The following is a 17,615-nucleotide window of genomic DNA, read 5'->3' on the forward strand; positions in this document are numbered from 1 at the left end:
CATTTTTCTTCATTAAATTTATTTATATCCTCAGAACAATGTATTTAAATTAATATAAGATCCCAGGAAAAAAGCCTGAACATTGAGCCCAAAAATATAAGTAAAAATAAATGAAATATTGAGAATGCATAAAGAAAAATAAGAAATATAAAGTCATTTCCTTTTATTAGTTTTAGCCTGTCCATGTGTGTAAACACGGCTCGATCTTATTATTATTTTGTCAGTTGTTATTTGTTTTGACTACATAATTTAAACTACTGCTTCCAGGGGGGAGCGAGTTGCCGCATGCTAGTTAAGAGATCGATTGGAAATCTGTTTCATTGAACAGTTGACTCAATTTGCACGAGCAGGAAAAATATATTTGGCCGTTTAATTAAAATATAAAAAAATTTATCAGCAAATTTGATGTTTATTGGCGAATACTCTCAATTAATGGATTAATATTTTCTTTTCATCGCAGATTCTATTAAATATGATCCGTATTACCTTGTTGTGGCAATGACCCTTTGAGTTTGTTGTGGCTTAATGTCAACTATGTGAGGGAAGAAAGAGACGTAATATATTCTGGAATACTACCCTCCAAGTAATTTGTATCAAGCAACAGGGACTTCAAATTACGTGAATGGGAAAGATCTGCCAAATGCCAAATGGAAATTTGTAGATTAAGCGAGTGCCCAATAAATATACACACACATGGGGCATATGTGGAAGGTGCTGATCTCAGTAATGAGCACCATGATACTTCTCACTGTGATGAAATCTAAATTATTGAGATATAGTTTTAATGGTTTAAATTTAAAATTTTTAATCAGTAATTTTTAAATAAAAAAATTATTTTTTTAAAAAAACTTACTATTAAGATATTACCTTTATTTTGGATTATATATCTATTGAAAGAAAAAAAAATTTAAAAGTATTAAGTATAATTTTAGCCATCCATATCAAATCTGAATAGTTAAGATTCAATGAGCATTAAGGTGTTTACCGTGATAAGTACTAAAATTGATTTCAAGCTTATGTAGTAAAAGGTATTTGGATGGGGCATTTATGCATATATAAATATAAAATGTTTTAATGAGTTGTCATGTTTCCATCATATGTATGCTGAGTATATAATAAAAAGGTCATCTTATTCAACTCCCAATATTCTCAAGAATTTCTAAAGTCTGACTAATTATTAATTATCTAATTGAAGACACGCAAATTGTTGAGTTGAGGTGATTATATAGGAGAAGGCAAATATATAGATAAGTATATTAATAAATCTAATACCAACTGACTTCCCCTCACTTTCAGGCACCCCTCACTTTCTTCACTAAATCCTAATAATATGAACATGATTATGGCCATCACGCACCACACATCTTCTGATCTCACTGAACGATACCCCATTTTTCAGTATGCTTAATTAGCTTCCTTGTTTGCCTATATATGTCTTCCACTACGTCCTCTCTATCCATCCATGTATAGGCCGGGAGGAGACTCATTTATTGCTCTCCGCGTTCCAAAGCAGTACACGAGTTGACTCATTTGTGGAGAAATGACTCAGACTGAGGATTAAAAGAACACAGCACATACTCAGTGGCCAGCCACCAATAAAGCTAACAACCATGCAAGACGCGTGACGACCGAGTCACAGTCAAACAGTGGGGGGGCTGGTGTAATCTAGCCATTGGCCAGTGAAAAGAATTAAATTATTAAGCATTTATAAAAAGATTTTCACAAAATAATTAAAAATAATAATAAATCACAGACTCATCAATCCTCTGTTCTGGGTGTGATTATAATCTATGACACATGGAAACAAATCTGATCAACTAGAAATCTGACATCTGATGGACTATTCAAATAATGTCGGGACAGAGCGCAATTATAACAGAAAAGGTATAACAAACCATAGTATACACAGCAAGAACCTCATACAAACCAATAATCATTTCTCCTATGTTGTATCGGCCGTATGGTTAACAAATGACGTAGTTTCCTGTTGAATGGGCCGTGATTATAACAAAAAATACAGATAAAGTTGCTGATGTGATTTCTGTAATATACTTCCTCCGGTTCTAAATATAAGAGCTAATTGATGAGACCCTAATTCACTGTCTCTCTATTTAATAACTAAAGGAAACTTAAGTTTTGTTTTATAAATGAGCTTTAAGGTTGTTGGCAGCTAATTCTACCAATCCAGAAAGTATTCTCTCAGAATGCTTCACTTCGTACCTGATGCAGACTTAAACCGTTTGGTGTGGAATATAAGGAAAAGATGAAGACTCCTTGCCCCAAAGGCCAAAGTACACGACTAGGCCCAACCTCTCATCACTGTCTGATCTTGACTACTGTTGCTTACACTTGATATACTTGTAAGTTATATCACAACTATTCAAAATCATTGTATGAAGTTTATGGCTTTACAGTCTAGTGCCATAAAAGCTCTCATATGAGTAGAAAGCCACGGGTTTAATCTCACCTATAGCCACAAGCCATTAGTCGCAACTAAACACAGGGCAATAATGGTTGGTCAATATATAGTCAGTGATTATAAAGGGTAATATAGATATTTTACGAAATGAATTTCTCAAATAAATAAAAAATTAATACGCCAAACAGTTATTAATTATTTGCCTGCTCCATGCTCCATCCCTACTCTTTCTCTATGTTGATTTAGAAGTATGAAGCCAAAGCAGAGACAAGTACATAGACAACATGTGTGCGCAATATTCTTATCAAATTATGTCGTTATGCTTGAATGAGACTGCAGAGCACAATACATGGTGAGAACTTTCTGAAACTTAGAAAGCTTAATGATCTCAACACAAATTAAAATAACGTGCATAAAACTTCAATATTTTGAACTTTCATGATCTCATTACGGAGCGAGGAACACTTCATCTGAACAAATGAATGACTTTGTGAGTGCATGATTACTTCATCTAGACATGATTCCTTCAAGAAACTTCTAAAACCGAAAAGAAAAATCAATATCTTCACTTCAGTCTTCACTGGTCCTTCCAGAATGGCAAGAAAAGGAAAGTGAATGCATTCTTCTCTGGAGATATATTTATTACCAAATTTTTCATATTGACCACATTTAATTGATCACAATTCCAAAAACCTGTACTTGTGTCATGATTCTGCCAAATATTAGTGGGACCCAAAGAGGACACGTGGCTTATGATCACCCGAGAAGTATGGTGCCTTTGCATGATGCTGTTAGCAGTAACCGAATGGAATCTCAACAATATGAAAGCAATGCTATATGCGGAGGGCGGTTGGGGAGAGGGGTGTGGATGATTTGTGTGAATTCTCTCTCTGGTCCCATTCTTAGGAATTCTCTCTCTGGTCCCCTGTTTCTGTCAATTTATTTACAGTACTATTTGAATGTATCCTTGTATGCTTATAGGCGGCCGGCCCATAATCTCAGTGATGAAAAGTGAGTCACAACCAATAAAGCTAACGGCCAAGAGTCCAAGACTTGAAAGCCGAGTCACAGTCAAACAGTTGCGGGGTGGTGTAATCTAGTCATTGGCCACTGATCGCACAGACTTGTAAAAAAATAAAATTATTATGTATTTATAAATAGAATTTCATGAAATAATTAAAAAATAATAAATCACAGACTCATCAATCCTCTGGTCTGCGTGTGATTACAATCCGTGAAACCGAACAATGTTGGGACAAAGCACGATAATATCAGAAAATACACAGCAAGAACCTCATGCAGACAATGAGCATTATAAGCATTTGTCCTCCTCGGTCGACCGGAATATGGTTATAACAAATGATGTACTACCTGCAGTATTTAATATAAGAATTAGTTGAAGATTTAATTTGATCTTAAATATAAAACCCAATTTATTTTGTCTATCATATTTATCTATTTTTTCACCAAGTAATTTCTATAATGATTAGCAAGAATTATTTTAATACACAATATTAATAAAGATATTTTAGGAAAGACAATGTCTATTTATTATGTATGTTTAGTACAAATAACTAACTTAACTAATTTTCTTAATAGTTGTAAATTAGTTGTCTAACTCTTTCACAATAGTTTCTCATTGAATAAGTCGTGATTATAACAGAAGATGAATGATAAAGTTGCTGATGTCATTTCTGCAATGAAAGAAAACATGACTTCTGTTTTATGAATGAACCTTTAAGGTTGTTAGAAATTACTTGACCTAATGCCGAAAGTATTCTCTCATAGTGCTCCCCTTCATAACCTGATGCAGACTTATATATAGTCGTTTAGTGTGGAAAATAAGAAAAAGATTCAAATTCCTTGCCCCACCGAAAGCAAACGACCGGGCCCAGTTTATAACTGCAAGTTATTAGTGGATCAGTTTAGAATGGTCTATAAGTAGCTTTTCAATCGTGATTTATGGAATACGAGATAAGTATGTAAAAAGAGATTTTTCTTGACTTACGTGAAACGTTTTTATAAGTAATTTTAATCATGATTTCAAACAGTATCAGTGTTTATCCTTCTTATTAAAAAAAAGAAAAGGGAACATGAAGCCAGAAGTAAACTACAGGTATAGAGCTTTCTACATGTTCATTTGTAAATGTTATGGCTAATTATGACAATTTAAGTATTAATCTAAACCAAATTTACAATTGAACTTGATTAGCCAAGGATAATACCACAGGAAAAAGTCAGAAAAATAGGATGGCTAACTAGCTAACAAGGAAGTTACATTTGAGCAAAACTGAGTCACAACCAAACATAGGGGACAATAATGGCTAGTTAACGTATAGTCAGTGATCCCAAGAGTTATATGGGGTAAAATTGATGTTGTCCAAAATGAATTACTTCTCAGATAATTAAAAAAAAAATACATCAAACAGTTTTTAATTATTTGCCCACTCCATACTCCATCCTATTCTTTCTCCATGTTGATCTAGATATATAGACAACATGCGTTTGCAATATTCTTATGAAATTATATGAGACTGCAGAGCACAATACATGATGAGCACCTTCTGAAACTTAGAGAGCGTGATGATCTCAATATGAATTAAAATAGCATACATAAAACTTCAGTATTTTGAACTTTCATGATCTCATTACAGAGCGAGGAATACTTCATCTAAACAAATGAATGACTTTGTGGATGCATGATTACTTCATCTAAACATGATTATTTCAAGAAATTTTCAAAACCAAAAAAAAAAAATCAATATCTTCACTTCAGTCTTCAGTGATCCTTCCAGAATGGCAAGAAATGGAGAGTCAATGCATCTTTCACTTGAGATATATTTATTACCAAATTTTCCATAATGACCATACTTAATTACTCATAATTCCTAAAACCTGAAATTCACAGACCAGGCTCATCAAAATCCGAAGCTGATCCAACCTCATTCTACAAATATGAATATCAGTCAAACTGAAGATGTTAAAATAAATAAACAAATATTACTGTTATGAGAAAACAGAATCATGCAGCTGGCTGTGGCTTTATTCGTAGGGGTCCACCAAATCAATGCGATAATATTTTGATTGACCATCTCTTTGTGGGTGTGATTTTGCAAGGATTGTTTAAAAGAAGAAAAAGACAGAGAGAAAGAAAGAAAAGAAACGAAGAAATTTTAAAGCAGTTAAGTTTTCTAGGTAAGGCCGACCCATAATCTTACTGCTGATATTATCAACACTGCTAAAACTGGATAGATGGAAATTGTCCACTTAAAAGTGATTAAAAGAAATTGTACCCGCATTCAAAGACGGGTATATAAAATACGAGCTGGATGGTACTTGTTGCTGAATCTTCGAAGATTTGCATTATCAGTTACAGTCTGTTGTGTGTTAGGTGCTAAAATTGGGTTTGATTCGATTGCACTGTAGAGACATGCTTAAACGTATGAATCAACTTCAACATGCTTTTATGATTAAGGCGTTATAAGTAAATCTGGAAAGCAGTGTTCATAAATAAATATTGATGATAGGAACAGAGACGCAGAGACGAAATAGATATATGATATTGAAGGATTTTGAGAAGGAGATTGCCAAGTTATACGCACACGACACATAAATATGGGTTGGCTTCAGCAGCGGCTAAGGTAGCTTAATGGAAGGTTCGAATAATATTGTGAAATTTTGGTTTAAAAAAAAGAAGAATAATATTGTGAAAGCGTGTGAACAAAGGTGAATTTGAATAGCCTTTATAAGGCTGCTTCATACTCTGTTTCTCTGTTTATATACCCAAAGGACACAACAAAAGCACATTAATAAAAACTTGTCATTGTAAGTGTGCGTGCAAATGTACTTTCATGTTAACATTTGCTGTTTTATTTACTGAGTTAGTTTATTCGACTATTTGTCACATAGTTAACAACTATACAAGGCTGCGTTAGAAGTCCAATCGTTGAACTAAACGACCACGTGGAGACAGACAAAGTAATAATGATTCGAATATTTCAATTTAGTTTCCTTCTTGATCACGAGAAGACCTAAAACTAGCAATCCCTTGGTTATTGTAATTCTACAGATGATCACCAGGCCATCTCTTACATGATCAGAATCCTATGAACTAAAATTAAAATGTTTTCCTATTTTGCCACCACTCATACAAATAACTTGTTACAGCTCTCTCTAGTATGAGTAGTCTGTAATTGCAAATGTAAGGGTTCAAATAAAGAACTATAATGATACCTATAAAAAAGACCCCAAATGCTCCAGCAAAACTCCATAAGAAGGCATCTCGAAAGTCATCCCCTTCCAAATGATCATGAGGTTGCTTGTTTCTTCCAGCTTTTAAGCAATTTTGCTGCAGAGGCGGACCACATAGAAAAGGGTTCCCTTCATAACTGGTTGAATCAAAAGTTGCAAATTGATTTTTCATGTCAGGTGTCATTCCCGATAGATTGTTATGAGCCACCGAGAAGACGGACAAGGAGTACAACTGAATTAGTTCTTTAGGAATGTGACCTGTCAATATGTTGCTTGAAAGATCAAGGCTCTCTATCTGCTTGAGGTGGGAAAATGTTTCTGGAATGGGCCCTTTCAATCGATTGTTTGACAAATTTAATGCATGGATACTGCCTAGGTATCCAATTTGTGAAGGAATCTCACCTATCAATTGATTACTTGAGAGATCCATCCCAGACATGAAATTTAAAATGCTTCCTTTGTAAGATTCATACCTGCTTTTTGTTGTAAAATCTACTTCTTGGTCTTTATACAGTGTAAAATTTTCTTTCTCTTTTGGTATGGAAACTTCACCGGTCAGAGAGTTAAATTGAAAATTTGAAAATCTTGTAGTCCATGACACAGTAAAATGTCCTATTTCCTTTTCCCTTGGTGCATCTATCTTTCCAAATGTGATGTTATTCAAGCAATATGGGATGCCTCCAGAAAGCTTATTTTGAGAAAGATCTAATAACCTGATGTTCTTGAGCTCGCATAAACGGGTAGGAATAGAGCCTTCAAGTTTGTTTCCTTTTAACATGAGGACCCTTAAACTCAAAAATGAGCCATTCAATCTTGAAAGTTGACCGGAAAAATTGTTATTCATCAAATTTAAAGTCAACAATAAAGGGAAATTGGCTATAGTGGAAGGTAGAAGTCCCATGAAATGGTTGCTCTCCAAATGCAAGTACTTCAACTTTGAAAAATTTAGACAAATTGGCAAAGAGCCATTGAATTTATTTTTAGAAAGGTCTAGACATGTAAGTTCGGTCAAGTTGCAAAAGCTTTCTGGTAGTGAACCTGTTAAAGAATTCTTTGACAAAATGAGGTAACTCAAATGTTGAAGGTTTCCAATCCAGCTAGGTAATTCACCAGATAGTTGGTTGGCACTAATATCCAACATTCTTAATTCAGTACTATTCATGACCGCACCTTCAAGCTTTCCTTTGAAGTTATTGTTGTTGAGATCTAATAACAACAAAGATGTGAAATTTGATCCTATGGGAAGACATGGGCCGCTGAGGTGGTTGTTTGACAACTTCAAAAACCTCAATTCATTGTTACCTTGACCAAATTCTTGGGGCAAGTAACCAGATAAATTATTATCTGACAAGTCGAGATCATTCAGTTGTCTCATTTCACCTATTGAAGCTGGGAAGCAACCTCGCAATGAAGTTGAAGACATGTTAAGAGAGATCAAGTTGGGAAAAATGAAGCCAACATGAGAAGGGATTTCATCTCTAATGGGGTTTGATGAAATATCAAAAGACTCCATTTGAAGCAGTTTTGAGGTGGAATTGAATTCAAAAGGACCAGTGAACAAGCTGCGGCTCAGATTGAAATAAGTCAATTTTGTGTTGTTTGCCAAAAGCCAGGACGGGAAGGCCCCTGAAATGTTTGTGTTGGTAAGTTCTAGATGTAGCAAGTCATATTGATGAAGAAGAAAGGTAGGCATTCTTTTAGCATTGGCTTCATTCAGAGTACAGTTGCGGATTTTGAAAGACCTCAATTGGAAGGAAGGGATAAATGGGGGATTCTCTGTTTCAAGCCTCAGGTTGGTGTGAGAGCATATAATGGAAAAGACTTTGAGGTTGGAGTTGTTGGCAAGTGAAGAGAGTGAAAATAAGCCGTTGAAATTGTCATCAGTAAGCAAAAGAGCTGTTAGAGACCTCAAAGAATGAAAGAGTGAGGAAGGAAAAGTTCCTTCAAAACGATTTCGTGAAAGATAAAGCGTATTTAAGGATGTCAAATTGCCAAGACATGGAGGGAGTTGCCCCTCCAATTCATTGTCGCTAAGATCCAATAATGAAAGATTCTTCAAATTGCACAGGCCTCCTGCAACATACACCATTTTTCTTCATTAAACTTATTTCATCAGAACAATGTATTTAAATTAATATTGGGCCCAGGAAAAAAGCCTCAACATTGAGCCCAAAAATATGAGTAAAAATAAATTATTAAGCCATTTCCTTTTATTAGTTTTAGCTTGTCCATGTGTCTAAATACGGCTCTATCTTCTTGTTGTTATTGTTTTGTCAACTGTTATTTGTTTTGACTACGTTATTTCAAACTACTGCCGCATGCCAGTTAGGAGATAGATTGGAAATCGGTTTGACAGAATAGTCAACTCAATTTGCACGAACAAGGAAAATTTGAGTGTTTGATTAAAATAAAAATTTTTATCAGCAAATTTGATGTTTATTGGCAAATACTCAATTAATGGATTATGTTCTTTCCATCGGAGATGCTATAAAATATGATGCGTACCTTGTTGTGGCAATGATCCATTGAGGTTGTTATTGCTTAACGTCAATACGGTGAGGGAAGTAAGAGACGTAATAGATTCTGGAATGCTGCCCTCCAAGTAATTAGCACCAAGCCACAGCGCCTCCAGATTACGTGAATGAGAAAGGTCTGTCAAATGCCAAATGGACATGTGTGCGTTAAGCCACAGCCCCTTCAAATTAATTAGTGTGTATATACATGTGTGTGTTTGTTAAAATTTATTGATAATGAATCTGCTAAGTAAGAAAACGTCATCTTATCTCTTACTTTTGACATTTCATTCAATTCTCTCAATTAAATAAAGGCACATAAATTGTTCGGTTGAGATGATTATGCGGCAAAGGTGAATAATTTGACTTCCCAACAAAATCAAGATAAAAAGAAATAGAAACTTTCATATATTTAATGGAGAAAACCTTGTCTATATAATCCTTTTAGCATTTTTCTTAAAATGATGGCCCGGTAATCTTTTTTCTAAAAAAAGATATACTTTTGATACACGTTTCAGTAACCACATATGTCATTCAAAATATAGGATAATATAGAAGACAAAGATTTAGCACCGAAATATGGGAATTCTATGAGCATATTGTATTGTAAGTTCAACACTTCCAAGTTCACGAGCCTGATATCGCCAAGCAGCCCTGTCCCACAAACAACATGTGATCGGTTACTATGAATGTTAGTAGGTATAAAGAATTATAAAAAATAATTCATACAGTTAATATCATCATCCTCTTCATAATTTAACATGAAGTGAAAGTTTGATAATGTAGTGTTTATTAAGCTTGTTTTGGGCCCCTCTATATATCCAAGAAAACATCTTGCCTAGTAATTTATTTTTAAAAAAATATTTACAACATGAATCAAAACGTTTAGTATCTCAAACATTTTCTAAAATATCTTACTTGATTATATTTTTTAAAAAAATGACTAATAAACTTTTGGTACTCAAATTTAATTTGTCTCCGTTATCAATTTGGTCTGTGAGGTTTAATTTTTATCAATCAAGTTCCTAAAGTTTCATACGCAATTTTATTCCCTCTGATGCTATCTATAAGATATAATTGATTAAATTATGTAGATTATATAGTTTGTTGAAATAACTGAAAGGTAATAAATACGTAGAAATATTTTTTTCCAAAAATAATAAAAATGGTAAATGAGAGAGAAATTGAGTAAGAAAAAGATAAGTATGAGAGAGAATAAATGAAGTGATATAACATATAATTATTGGGAGAAAATATAAAAAAATTGGTTCAAATTTCATAAATAAAGCAAAGTGGGGTTTATCATCCTTGAATTAATGGTTAGCGGTAGCAAATGTGCGTTTAGGATTATATATCTTCAAACCATAATGACTAATTTTGTATGATTACGAAACTTTAGGGACTTGATTTATAACAATTAATTAAATTTCATGGACCAAATCAATAAGTGAAGCAAATTTGAGGGACGGAAAGTTTCATTGTTCCAATCAGAAATCATCCACACATATTTAGCTAGAACTAGAATGGACTCTTACGCCGGCAAATCAGTAGGCTAAAAGAGGAAACCAACAAAAAAGAACGAGATAAAAGGCAATGAATGATATGATCATAATCATTATTAACTATTTTTTTACCGTAACTGATGTGCTTTTACATCTTCAAAAATCACAGGTCGAAATACTTATAAAAATGTCGGTCTTAATTAAAAATGTATGTTTATGTACTGTGTGTGTATGTATATGTATGCATGAATGATAGAATAGTTAAAAGAAAGAGGGTGACCTGACAAGTAATTCCCACGCAAACGCAACACTTGAAGCTGGATGAAGGGGAGAAAAGAAGAAGCATTGAGTGACCATTTGATGTGTCCCAACTCTTCAGCTCTTTTGTCACTCAAATCAATTACTATCACTCTGTGAGTAGAGTTGTCACACTGTACAGACTCCCAAGTGCAGCAATCAGAGAAGGTTTGGTTATTCCAAGAAGGAAGAGAAGAGCCATTTGGGTAATTGAAAGCTTCTTTCAATTTCAGAAGAGCTTCTCTCTCTTCTTTCAAGCACCCCTCAGCTTCTCCATTAAACCCTAATAATATGAATATGATTATGGCCATCACCCACCGCACCTCTTCTCTCACTGAATACCCCATTTTTCTCAATGCATGTCTTCAACTGCGTGTTGTTCATCTATATATAGAGGCCCTATCTTTGCCTGGAAGACTCAGATGGGGCAGAGGCAAAAAATAAAGCTCCACTTCATATCTGACATATTCATCTAGTCCGAAAATTTTTTTTTGGGAGGGGAGATTAAGATTCCTTCGCCGAAAGACAGGATTATATTGACTTGACCTCTCAATTCATGGTCTTGACAATTAATTGCTAACAATGTGTATTGCACAAATTGTTCTATTCTTATCACTATTTATTCAAAATCAGTGCGAGTGGCCATTTCTGTACAACGTATTAACGGGAATCTTAAACGCCAGATTGTCAGGTAGACAAGGTTGACGGTGCCACGAAGCACGAAGTAAATTATACATATATACATCGAAAGCTTTATTATGCACCATGCGACTATTTACAGTCATGAATTTCTATGATACATTAGTTAGGATATGCATTTGGGCATAAATTTAGAAGATTATGACTTAATTTGTCTCCTCCAAGTGTATATTTATATATTAGGCCTTTAATATATGGTGATTTGGGCTCTCAATGCATATTGTAGACTCTTGAAGATAAATCTCTTCATTTAGGTATTCCTCACCTTAGATGATTTGGCTTTGGGTTCACTTGTTAAATGTAATGTTGAATGTCACATGCATGTTGCCATGAAAGGCTTGATCAACATGTAGGACGCCAACTTGGACGCACCACCTGGGATGTAACTTTATCCGCTTAGGACACCTTATAAAATCACGTCACATCTTATTTTAGCCACTTCAACATCTAACTCATCCCATCTTCCTACGTTGATCAACTGATAGTGTTCTCTAAAAATTTGGTGAGAGACTAATAAGAACCAACTTGGTAATTTAAAATTGGAAATTTCGAAGAGTATCTTGCAATAATTTCATTTGTATTCTTATCATGACTAATAAAAGTCAGTGCGTGTGCCTCAACATTCTGCAAAATATACCCTACAACGCGCATCACATTGGGCCGTCATTGACCAACTGCCATCCCACATCTCACGTCTTGGATGGCTAGATATCTGTACGCATTCACACTAATTTCAAATCAAACCTACCAGCAAGAATGACATTTATCATAAAGTTACAAGGAGTCAAGTTCTGAGAGGAATTTAACGTATAGTTTCCTTGTTGAATCCGGGTCGTGATTATGACAAGTTATGAAGTTGCTGATGAGCAGGATGTGAATGACATATAAATCTCATTCGTGTCATCTCTTCGATCAAAGAAAACTACAGTTTTGTTTCACAAGTGAGGTTCTTCAACGTTGTTAACACACACACACACACACACCCTATATGCTTCCTGCATGCGTGATTCTGTGATATCTCTTTGTAAAATTTGAGATATATCTTCACACAAAGTCTAAATATGCAGTTTCATTTGCAATTAAGTATTGTTTTGGTTGATTTATGTAGGCCTTTGTCTCAAGTTTCCATGGATCAACCCGATCCAAGAAGTATTCTCTCAAGTGCTCCCCTTCATAACTGACACAAATTTGGAGTCGTTAGTCAGAAAGATTAGAAAAAGATGAAAGATTCCTTGCCCCCAAAATACACGATGGGGCTTGACGTGACCTCTCGACGACTTATGATTGATCCTCACAGTTGTTAACAATGTTCACCACACAAATAAGCTTATATCTATGTGTGTGTGTATTCTTATCAAACAAACTTTGCCCCATCAAAGGGAGTTTGGAAAGCCAGACTGTATATGGTAGACTGAGATTTTTGCGCAGAAAGTAAACTATACGTCTAAACTCTGAAGTTTATTTCTTTACGTTTATCTGTGTTTAGCACTAAAATTGACTCCTAGGCACTCAGTTAGGGCTAATTATTAGGATAAAAACTTATAGAATTAATCTAAACTGGATTTTCCGGTTTGAACTTGATTAGCCAAAGACTGGTAATTATACAAACAACAAAAAGATAGAAAAAATATACTACTTACAGTCCTAATTATAAGACTTTATTTGTAGTCTACAAATGAGATCTTATAATGAGAACCAAAGTAGTAATAGGTGAGTTGGTTTGCCAAATAAAAAATTATTTCCACTAATCTCTGCTTGTTTTTGGGTCGTGTTCATTGGTTTTAGACTCTGTTTATTCTTGATCTTACATTTTAATCATGCACATTTGTTTTTAAAGATTTATAGTATTTTCCTAAGAGCAGTGTTTCTTTTTGTTTTGTTTTGTTTTTTGTTTTTTGTTTTGTTTTTTTGCGCCTGCCTAAGATTCCTCAGTGTGAGTCTGAGATATGGCATGTTTATGCACATAAAACACTTCTATATATTTTAATGAATTTTTATGTTAATTGTCGTGTTTTATATATAAAGTTTAATTAGGCTATAGCAAAAATTACGTACGTTCTATAATATTACAATTTAAGTGTGTTTCAACAAGAATCAAATCTTTTAATTACTATGGCCGAGTTGCTGTAAATCTTAATCTTGATTATTTTATATAATTCCAAAATGTAACATCATGCTATATATATAATTAACTAAAATCAGATTCTGCTTGCCTAAATAAATTTAAAGCCTAACCTTTTACTACTATACCTGTTGATTATTGATGCGTATAATAAGAGTCTCCTGTTCAGCTTGTCTCTCTCAGAGTAGACATTTATAGGAGTAGATTATAAATGAAAATTGATCAGATTATAATTTGGGGAAAGTCAAAAAGATTTTTTTTCTCTTAACATCTTAATTAACTACCATACAATAGTACACGGAAAGTAAAATGAAAGGGAAAAAAGTATCATTGTTTCACATAAACTGATAACAGTAATGAAATCTTGATAATCAACATCCACAGCAAAATTCAACTGAGAGAAACGTAACATTTTGCCAAATTGAAAAAAAACACAGCACTTGCTTTGTGGCAAACAACCAATAAAGCTAACAACCATGCAAGACTTGAAAAGTAAGTCACAACCAACAAAGCTAACAACCAAGACTTGAAAACCAAGCCACAGTCTAACCCCGGTTTTGGGGGGGGGGTGTTAATATAGTCAATGGCCAGAGATCCCACAGACTTATAAAATAATAAAATTAAAATGTATTTTTATAAAAAGAATTTCATTAAATATAAATCACAGACTTATCAGTCTGCTATTTTGGGTGTGATTAGAATCTATGACACATAGAAACAGATCTGATCTATGATGGATTGTTCAAACAACGTTGGGACACAGCGCAATTTTAGCAGAAAATATCTAACAAAACCATAGTATACACTGCAAGAACCTCTTGCAGATAATAATCATTTTTCCTATATATATTGTAACGGCCATATGGTTATGACAAATGATGTAGTTTCTCTCGCTGAATGGGTCGTGATTATAACAAAACATAGAGATAAATTAAAGTTGCTGATGTCATTTCCGCAACATAATTTAAGAAAACTTGAGTTTTGTTTTATAAATGAGCTTTAAGGTTTAATATATATGTTGGGTTTAATTAGCACGTAATATGAGAATTATAACTGTGAATGTGGAAAAAATGCAGAATTTGAAATGATAGCCAAAGATACAGACAAGACGAGAGAGGGATCAAAACCACAGTCCCACGGAAACTCTTTCCACTTTGATAATTGATGATGTCAGTTTCGACATCTCTGTGCGAAACTTGGCTCAAAATCTTTCCACAAAAACTGACAATCTTTTGGTTATTGTGATCGTCTGTTACATGATCAAAATTTTATGAACTACTAAAAGGCTATTCTTTTTTGCCTCCACCCATGAAATAACTTGTCACCGCTCTCTCTAATATGACTAGTTTGTAATTGAAAATGTAAGGTTTCAAATAAAGAACGATAATGACACCTAGAAAAAAGACCCCACATGCTCCTGCAAAAGTTCATAAGAAGGCGTCTCAAAAATCATCTGCTTCGAAATGATGAGTTTGCTTGATTCTCCCTCCTTTTGATTTACTATTCTCGAGTCGCTGTAAATCTTAAACCTTGATTATTTTATATAAATTCTGAAATGTAACATCATGCTAGATATATAATTAACTAAAATCAGATTCTGCTTGCCTAAATAAATTTGAAGCTCAACCTTTATTACTATCCCTATTGATTATTGATGCATATATAATAAGGATGCCCTGCTCATCAGCTTGTCTCTCTCAAAGAGTAGACATTTACAAGGGCAGATTATAAATCAAAATGATTAGATCATTTTTTTTTTTAATATCTTAATTAACTCCCATACAAAGTACACAGGAACTAAAATGAAAGGGAAAAAGTATCATTATTTCACATAAAGAAATAATAATAATGAACTCTCAATAATCAATATCCACAGCTAAATTCCAGGGCCTAGCAGCAGTATAACGCAGCAACACTGCACAGCAAAACAACGTAGTCAAACAAAACATACCAATTAATTAGTTGACCTTTTATATATATAATCTACAATCTAATGGGAAAAAAAAAATAGTACTACCTCCTGTCCTAATTATAAGAGCCAGTTGACTAATTTGAGGAGATTAAGGAAGTAAGTTGAGTTAGTTATTTATCCTAAATAGGTGTTGTTTTTCCTAAAATATCCTTACTAATCAAGTGTATTGACTAGAACTATCATTATTAGAAGGGCTACTTTGGAAAAAAAAATATAAATATGAGAGACAAAGTGGATTGGGGTCTTATATTTAAGACCAAAATAAAGGTCAAACAGGGTCTTATATTAAGGATCGGGGTAGTATGTATAGTATATGCAAAATTACAAATTAAGTTGGATTAATTGTGTTCTGTGTGGGAAAGATGTGAGATGAGAAAGTGATGAGAGAGGAACCCACCATCCTTTCCAGAAGCCTTCGCCCTTACATTTGGTGTCAGCTGGGATCTGTGATGAATCTTGAACAGCTCGCACGGTGGTGGGATATCCAGGTGGCGGTGTTTGGTGGTGGTGATAAGCCTGACCCGGTGGAGGATAAGCCATCACTGGTGTTGATAGCTGATAAGCCTCTGCATGTGCATAATCATATCATCCAATCTGACATATATCAAATAAACAATAATACAGCAAGAAAATGATTAATTAAGTTGAATAATTCTACAAAAACCTGAAACTTGGTTGTGTTGACTCATAGTATCTGTCGCAGGTTTTGCACTAGACTGAGAAAGAACGAGAGAAAAGAGAAGGGTAATCATATATATTTCTTATAATTAACTAATTTACCTAATTTTTATAATTAATCAAATTAATTTAATATATCTTATATTAAAGACCGAAAGAATAATAATTATAGTTAATGGTTAGATGCAGGGCAAACTATGAAGTAGCTTGAAGGAACCACTTAAACTATGTACGTTTGGCAAGATGGTATTTTAATCACAAACCGTATCTGATGTACATATAACAGGAAATATAGCAGGAGGCTCTTGTTGATGGTAGAGATTATGGTTAATAAATATTGATGAAGTTAAGTTCGTTATCTTCTGAACGACTGGAACAGAGAGGCCGAGATGAAATAGATGAATGTGAATAGCCTTTATAAGGCTGCTTCATGTTAAACATTCTATCAAATAATAATTTAACTAATAAAATTGTATCGCAATGGTATTTATTATAAATAACTAGCTCAACAATTTTTTAATCTAATCTACTCAAATCAGTTGATTAACTCTTATATTAGAGACCGAATCATTTCTTCAATTGAAGAAAAGTACATTTTTGTTTCATAAGTGAACATCAACGTTATCATATCTGACACAGACTTCCTGTGGTTTAGTGTGAAAGGTTAGAAAATGATGAAGAATCATTGCCCCGAAATACACGATTGGGCTTAAAGTATCCACTCAATTTATGATTGATCTTGACAATTGCGATCTATATTCGCCACGCCTAACAAGTTTATATTATTTATCACAACTGTTCAAAGTCAGTGCTTTTGCTTTTGACATTTCTGCACAATCCAACAAATTAAACTATGTGTTCATATGTGTTTAGTGCTTTTTTTCCTTTTTTTTTTTTTTTAAAAACTTTTGAATTAGTGGCAGCAGACAGTAATTAACTGAGATTATACACAACTTTTTGTTTGTTTACAGGAAATCTTCCATACCATTAGATTATGAGACCGTATAGCACACTTGAGTTGTAGTCACTCAGTTATGATTAATTAGGATAATAATTCATTGAATTTGCAGTTTTGAACTTGCCAAGAGTCTCCAATACACGTATCAAGAATAATACAGTGACAAAGAGTTAGGGGGGGAAAAGATTGATGTGTGCGTGTTTT

The 17,615-nt window shown here is 33.8% G+C and overlaps 1 protein-coding gene across 1 annotated transcript; it reads right to left on the reverse strand.

The window, feature by feature from the left end:
- Positions 1-5,321: 5,321 nt before the first annotated feature.
- LOC114733964 (receptor like protein 21-like) lies at positions 5,322-8,759 on the reverse strand. Its single transcript, XM_028921444.1, has 2 exons — positions 6,666-8,759; positions 5,322-5,366 (listed from the first exon to the last, which is right to left on the reverse strand). The coding sequence occupies exons 1-2, from the start codon at positions 8,757-8,759 to the stop codon at positions 5,322-5,324; spliced, it is 2,139 nt and encodes a 712-aa protein (XP_028777277.1).
- Positions 8,760-17,615: the final 8,856 nt, after the last annotated feature.

The sequence above is a fragment of the Neltuma alba genome, unplaced genomic scaffold (genome assembly GCF_004799145.2).
Source record: "Neltuma alba isolate B1F8T4 unplaced genomic scaffold, ASM479914v2 tig00013050_pilon, whole genome shotgun sequence".
Lineage (NCBI taxonomy): Eukaryota > Viridiplantae > Streptophyta > Magnoliopsida > Fabales > Fabaceae > Neltuma > Neltuma alba.